This window comes from Dendrobium catenatum, unplaced genomic scaffold (genome assembly GCF_001605985.2).
Source record: "Dendrobium catenatum unplaced genomic scaffold, ASM160598v2 fragScaff_scaffold_706, whole genome shotgun sequence".
NCBI classification, from domain to species: domain Eukaryota; kingdom Viridiplantae; phylum Streptophyta; class Magnoliopsida; order Asparagales; family Orchidaceae; genus Dendrobium; species Dendrobium catenatum.
Genome location: NW_021319168.1, coordinates 582,318 through 590,272, shown reverse-complemented (window position 1 = coordinate 590,272; position 7,955 = coordinate 582,318). Strand labels below are relative to the sequence as shown.

At 40.1% G+C, this 7,955-nt stretch overlaps 1 protein-coding gene across 1 annotated transcript; it reads right to left on the bottom strand.

Annotated features, from left to right (window-relative positions):
• Positions 1-951: 951 nt before the first annotated feature.
• Positions 952-1,913, bottom strand: LOC110109704 (uncharacterized protein At5g39865-like). The gene has a single exon (XM_020840900.2). It carries the CDS (start codon positions 1,849-1,851, stop codon positions 1,240-1,242), a length of 612 nt encoding a protein of 203 aa, XP_020696559.2. The 5' UTR covers positions 1,852-1,913; the 3' UTR covers positions 952-1,239.
• Between the last annotated feature and the right edge of the window lie 6,042 nt (positions 1,914-7,955).

Below are 7,955 nucleotides of genomic sequence, written 5' to 3'. Positions count from 1 at the left end.
AATAGAAATTTTTGAGAAGCCGTTCACTCTACTGATAACCATAGACATAACCATAAGTTTTCAGAAAAATGCAAGATTTCTAAACTTCCAATCAGAAGAAAGTCGTCTTAATTTCAGAAAGATGAAATCTGTCCAACGAATTGAAATCTAACTCTTTAAGCTTCCATCAAGATAATTGGAAAAGAGAGAAATAAAGAGTGAAACAATGCTAGACAAAATTAGAAGCAAATTGATGCATCAGACCATCAGTTTATAACTCTAAATGCAAAATCAATAAAATAATTCATCTTTAGGGGATGTTTGGTAGTAGGATTTAGGTCGGATTTGAGGCAGATTTGAGCGAAATCTAGCCAAACAGCCTAAAATGCAAAACCAAATCTCGCAGCAAATGAAAGCCGCCGTAGACGGAAAATTCCGCCTTTCGGTTAAATCCCGGATTTCTGAAATCTTGTTTTTTGCCAAATTTATCAAATCCGTTCACTCGAGAGGAAGAGTCCACTTGTTAAATCTGTTCTATAGCCAAACAGTTACACATGATTTAATAGGATTTATCATGTATATTATCAAACAGTTTTCAGGATTTAGACACTTTTAAAATTTATGAAATCCTACTTAAATCAAATCCTGGGTGCTACCAAACAGCCCCTTAATCTGACAAATCAAAAACTTCCCCTTGAAAGAAAAATCGATTCCACCAAGATGATGAAGCAAGAGGAAGATCGCAAGGTGGAAACCGTGACTCCGAGCAATCTCTTTGGGGCTATGGGTGAGGCAAAATAGCAATTTTTTTTCAATATTAAATCATCATTCTTCTGATCAACAAAAAGTTTCTAAACCATCAATCTTATTTTTATTAAAATCATCACTACATCACAATAATAAGGAAAAAAAACTTTCAGCTGTCACAAAAACAACAAAAACTTATTCAACTAAGCCACAGAAACCAGCAGATTTAAGAGAACTTTCAACACATTTAGAGCCAGAAAAGCCACAAACATACAAATTACAAAGCCATGACTCAGGATCTAGTCATACTTCTACAATTTATACACAAACTCTACATCAACACCCAATTCAATAAGAGTAAAATCCAGCCTCACCTCACATCTACAGATTATAGTCAATAACATAAAACTATACCTCAAATTAGAAAAAAAAAAAGAAAAAAAAAGAATGAAACAAGCCACAATCAAATCGCAAACAATTTCATATCTTAGCCCCAAAAAAATCCGTTTTTTTTCAATTGAAAGAAAAGCTAAAGCAGCTAGCGCACCGTACCAATCCATTCTCGTTGCAATCCTCACAGCGCCGCATCCTCCCTTCTTCCTCCACAAACACCTTTCTACTCCCTCTGCAATTTCCACACGGAACAAACCTAACGCCGCCGCATCCGCCGCACACAAACGCAGGGTCCTGACCTAGAACCCCTTCAACCAACCTCCCCATCTCACCAGCCTCGTGAAGCTGCCTCACCTCTTCAGCCCCGCCGATGTGTTTCCCACGCACAAATACTTGAGGCAAACCCACCGGCCGGCTCTTGGATCCAACCATCGTCTGCAGCTCGTGGCGGAACGCCGCGTGAATGGAGACGTCGCGCTCGTCCACGGCGACGCGGAGGCCACGGAAGATGGCGCGGACGGCGCAGCAGTCAGCGTGCGTGCGGCGGATGCTGCGCAGAGAGGTGGTGTAGATGACGACGCCAAGATTGGAGTTGGAAACGTTGGGGTTGTCGTCGGCGAGGGTTTTCCAGAACGGAATAGAGGAGTCTCGGGCGCGGCGGTGGAAGGTGTGGTGGTAGCTGAGGGAACGGGTGAGAAGAAAAGGTTTCTTGGCGGCCTCAATGGCGTCCATTGGAGATCGAAAAGGAGGCGACTTTCGTGGAGTTTTGGGTTTGTGGAGGAAAAAGGAGGCTTTTTTTTAGTTTAAATGATCAAATATATGGTTAATTTGGAAACATGGGGGTGCTGGAGAGAGGAATGTGTGAGGGGGAAGGAAGCTTTGGATTCCTTCGCGGAGAAAGGGATGAAGTAAAAGAGGAGTGACGATGGCGACAATAAGGGTGGACGCGGTCGGCATTGTGATGGTTGAAGGGAAGGGTGGGAGCGAGATACAGAAGCAGGGTTTCTTTGGTTTGAAGGAATTAGTGGACTGCAACTCTATTTCATTTTCAAAATTCAATCTTTGTTGCTTGATTTTCAATATAATGATTAAAGAATTTAGAAATGCTACACTGCCTCCACTTATATCTTGAAATTTTTTAATATATTTACAATAAAAATGAGAGAAAAAAATTTATAACCTCATTTAAGTGCAAATTACACCTCAGCCTCCCATCAATATATATTTTTTTGGAACATGAATAAAATAGTATTTGAACCATGAATAAAATAATATTTCATTTATCTAATTAATTATAAAATTAATTTATTTTAAAATATAACTAAATATATTATTAACTTTTAATTAAAAAGTTTAAGCTTATAATGAAAACTAATGACTTAATATTTTATGCCAATATATTTCTAATTATCCAATATGGGACTAAATCATACACTCAAGTGCTATGATAATTTTTTTATTATTAGATTTGAATGTTAGGGCACCGGTCATGTGAATATTTTCAAACACAATGCTTTCACATGACTTAATAAATATTTTGATGATAAGATGCTTATAATTTATTGCCAATTAAAATGATTTTAGAATAATATCAAATAAAGTAAAATAAATGTGGAATTGAGACCTTATTTTTGTTAGAGCATCTCCAGCCGAAAATCTCATTTTTCACTCCAAAATGTTGTGAAACTGCAAAATGCTGCGATTCATCTCCAATCGAACTCCACTTTTCACAATTTTGCAGGTAACGATCCTCTCTTCTTTCCCACGCCAAGTTCTGTAGAGAGGTAAAAATGGCTGAGATGAACAGTGCAACACCAATATTGACGTCCTACTGTTCACCCACAGCCAAATAGCGGGAAATTTGCGGTTCGACTGGAGCTGGCCAGGGACGTCATTCAAGCGGTTGCAGTTTAGTTGGAGATGCCTATAAGGGCTGTTTTTTGAAGAAAATTAGAAGGCAAAGTAAACATATTTCAAGCATTTCTTGCCTTTAAATTAGATGGTTTGGTTAATTTTGAGCGGAAAATCCTCAGTGTATTACAAACATCCTTCTTGCGGAACAATTATTACGTCCTCCGACCGGACGTAGAGGAACGTCTGGTCGGAGGCAAAATCTTGCCAAAAAATGAGAAATACCGAGCAATACCAAACAATAACGAGAAATACCATCATGTCAAGACCCAATACCGAGTTATACCGAGCTATACCGATTAATACCGAGTTATACAAAAAAATGGAGTTTTTCCTAGAAAAAACTCGGTACAACTCGGTATAGCTCGGTATAACTCTGTATTGATCTTCACAGAGCGATATTCCTCTTTATTATCAAATAATACCTAGCAATACCGAATAAATACCGAGTTTTTTGACGGGATTTTGCCTCCGACCGGACCTTCCTCTACGTACGTTCACCGGACCTAATAATTATTCTTTCTGCGACATCAAAAGTTTGAAACCCGAGCATGTTAGAAATTCTCTCGCGCGAAAAAAATGCAAACCAGCCTGTGTGCGCGATGGTTTCGCGAAATTTGAGATTATAAGATGATTTCGCGGAATCGAAGCTCTCTCCCTCTCGAGAAGCCAAAGCATTCTCTGCCAGTTTCCTCTTCTCTCCGCCTCCTTTGTTGCTGATCGACTTCACTCCTTTGACGGCGGGGGTCCCTTTCCGATCGGATCGGAAGATACGACACTTTGATCGGAGGCCAGACGAGAGTTCGCTCAATGGGAAACCCTAGTCGCACGCCTCTTTGTCATCTTTGTTGCTGGTCAGTTTCGTCCCTTCGAGGACATTCCCTTCCTGATCGGAATGAAAGTTTGAACATTTTTTGTCGCAAGCAACAAAGAGGCGAACTACGAAACTTTGTAAAACAAGAATAGCAGCAATGAAAATATAATCATAAAGAAAATAAGAATTCTATAACCTTCAAGTACCCTTCATATTCTCAAATCACATAGCACTCACAAGAAACTTATAAATTTTGGCAACCCTGTCTTAACTCAAAAGTTATGTCCATATATATCCATTCTATTTGTGGGGTCTCATTTTAGCCTCAAGCTTCATATATAGTCATGTGCAAAAGAAATTGAACTTTTGTCGTTACTGCTGCACACAACCCCCTTTCATGATTTATTGCTCATGGATCCTTTTTTCATTGAATTTATATTTACAGTTACAAAGATGGATGAGCCATTGGAAGATGTTGCTGAACTCCATGAGTGGGCGAAATCGGAAAATTCTCAAACTCCACTTGGAACTCAACAAATACATTTAAGCGATGATGAACCCTCACAATTTACGGATGTTGGTGCAGATGGATCAATGCCTAATGAGTTGTCTGATATGCAAGTTATGGAAGATTCTATTGGAACAACAACAAAAAATTGCTGCCTTTATCTGGTATAGGAAGTGTCATAAAAAGGAAGTCTAAGACATCTGTTATCGATCAAAATATCTGGGAGTGTATTTGTTTGAGGGCTGATAGTATGAATGAAGTTGCTAACGCTATCAAGAGCTCAATAGCATCTCCAAAATAAATTAGAAATATGTATACTGAACTGATGTCTGAGTTAACAAATATTCCTGACTTTTCAGAAGAAGAGGTTGATACGATATATGATAATTTATCAAAAAATCCTACACTGATACCATCGTTTCTATCAAAACCTACAAATTCGAAGGCTAGATGGATGCGTAAAGAGCTGGGAAACTGATTTAAGTTGTTGAAGATTGGCATATCTATGAAGTTGTTATCACAAAAACTGTTTCATGTTACTTTGTCGTAATTATAACTATATTTTGGTGTCTTTTGTTCTCTGCTACTGCAAACTGAATTGGAGGCGTTTATTCTCCCTTCCGGCTTTGTTGGTCGTTTTCTACAGAATTGCTTCTAAAAATTTTTTGTCCTGATATCTTCTAAACAGTCAAGATCAAGGGGTTCAACATCGGCCGTCCTTCCAAACACTCCCCATTTACCCTTGATCTCTCACCTATTTACGGGCCATGCCACTCTAGAAATCTATAAATAGACCCCTCCTTTCTCTTGAAAGGGGGGCTCTAAGCAAGAGAGCAAAAAAGAGATCGGAGATTGCTCTTGCCTCCTCGCTCCTCCTCGACCACCGCCTGAGCTCCACCGGACCACCACTTGAGGCCTTCACCTCCGCCGGACCACCGCCAGACGTCGTTGCTCAGCCGGACTACCACTTAAGGCCCCGAGCTCTGTCGGACCACCACTTGAGGCCCTCACCTCCGCCGGACCACCGCCTGATGTCGTTGCTCCGCCAAACCACCACTTGAGGCCCTGAGCTCTGCCGGACCACCAGTTGAGGCCCCAATCTCCACTAGGACACCACCTGACGCCTGGAGTTCTGCCGAACCACCACCTGAGTAGCAGACTTCTTCCGGACCGCCACCTGAGGCCTGGAATTCTGCCGGACCACCACTTGAGGCCCGGACTTCAGTCGGGCCATCACTTGAGGCCATATACTCCACCAGGCTACCACCTAAGGCCTGAACTTCGGCCGGACCACCACTTAAGGTCCCGAGCTCCACCAGGACACCTCCTGATGCCTGGAGTTCTGCCAGACCACCGCCTGAGTCCCGGACTTCTGCTAGATTGCCACCTGAGGCCTGAAATTCTACTGGACCACAACCTGAGACTCGGACTTCTATCGGGCCACCACTTGACGCTGAGAGTTCTCCCGAAATACCGCCCTTCAACTACGGTCTTTCGGATCCATGTCTCCTGCCGACTATGGTCCTTCTGACCTCCATCACTAGACAACGGTCTTTCTGGCTTCGGTCTCCTGCCTACTACGGTCTTTCGGACCCCTGTCCCTACCGATTATGGTCCTTCCGACCTTCATCACCAGATAATGGTCTTTCTGACCCCGGTCTTCTGCCAACTACGGTCTTTCGGACCCCTATCTCGTGCTGACTATGACCCTTCCAACCAAACAAACATATGTATGTTGATTATTGTAACTCCCACCATGTAATGCGCTCTATATGACGTACATTTGTAACATCAAGCCAAGGCCTTCTCCTTAAGAAGGGACTCATTTGTAATCGACTGCAAATACTAGTGGATTCATTCAAACTGGGCCATGCCCCGTGATTTTTCTCCCTTTTCAGGGGTTCCCACGTAAAAACTCTGGTGTCTCTTATGAATATTACACTCTCTCCCTTATCTGATTGTGTGCAGGATCTTCGTACAATGCTACGACGTTAAATTTACATATTTTTCTACCGCCGTGAATATTCTAGGATGCAACAAAAATAATTTTATGTTCTTCATTACAACATAAATAATATAATATATCATGGATTAAGTTAGTAAAACTTATATGGACAAACTTGACATTTGGGACCAAACTAGGCAAAGTTGTGAGCTAATAATTAGTGCTGCCTTAAACAAAGATCTATTTTATTATTTTTTTTTTATGATCCTACTTCAATGAGTTGGACAAACATGTAATTACATTAGGGAGGCCAATTTTTTATTATTAAGTCTGAAAAAGTCATATAAGTGAACATATAGAAAAAATTGAATTTGTTTTACTTTTTTAATAGCAAAGGTCTCCTAATGGAACTGAAGGAGTAAAATGATTAGGAGCATTGTTCAAATTTCATGATAAGTGCAGTAGACAATGCATTTCTTTGGTTATGTTGGTAGTGTGGAACAAAGCTACCACAATTTCAGCAATTTTAATTATATATGGTTGTTGGAAATGTATTATCAAATTTGATATGATTTTTGGGAAGAAAAAGACTTAATATAGGAGTTTAATTATATTTAATTGCATGATGAATGTCTTCCTTCATGAAATTTGTTCTCTTCAATTTGCTTTAATTTATCATTCTTAGCTAGGGGTGTCAATTTCGGGTCACGGGTCCGGTTCGGGTCGAACCCGAAACTAATTCGACACTATTCGGGTCAACCTGAACCCCAACCTTTTTTGCAAACGGACCGATTTTCGAACTTGAACCCGACCAGCTTCGGGTCCGGGTCAACCCGACACAACCCGAATGACCCGGTGCCAACAAAAAACTATTAGTTTTTAGGTTCAAAAATGGGTCAATCTCCGCTGTTTGGGTAAAAAATGGATCAATCTCGGGTTGTCGGGTAAAAAACAGGTCAATTTCAGGTCAACCCAAACCCGACCCGATTTTTGAAATAGGTCGAATTGGTGAACCCGAACCCAACCCGTTTCGAGTTAGTGTTGACCATAACCCGGAATTTTCGGCTCGGGTTCAAATCGGGTTTTTGGGTCGTGTCAAATATTGACACCCCTATTCTTGGCAGTATTTCCTGTGATATTCTTTCATTATAGGCAATGCACAATAGAGTTCAAATGTCTCATAATAGAGTTATAAATATTGACGTGAAGTTCATTTTAATATTCTGAAATTAAAGAATCCCACATTATGAATACTTTATTGATCACAAAGGGCTTTTCATATATGTTGGAGAGCATCTTCATGTTGCTTGTTATTTCATTGAGGATGTTAAAGTGGATGTTAAGGCTAAAAGATAACAAATTTTCCCAAGAGCTTGGTTGTCTATCAATTTCCACTCTTCTTGAATGATTGATTGAGCTTTACCTCTATGGTTGATGGTGTTTTTTTTAGAATAGATAATCTTCTATATGCATCTTCTTGAATTTGAAGTTTTAGCAATCAAATTTGTTAATTTTGATCTTATTGTTCTACATGCTTGAATATGAAATCTTTCTAGTGCAAAAATCTCTCATGCTTGTTATTACGACTGTAATAATAAAACTTTAAGCAAAACTCCCAGAAAGAAGTAGAAAACGTAATAGAATTCATAAACATGGGA

Coding starts and splice junctions, on each gene's coding strand:
- LOC110109704 (XM_020840900.2), bottom strand. CDS start 1,851: ATGGACGCCATTGAGGCCGCCAAGAAACCTTTTCTTCTCACCCGTTCC.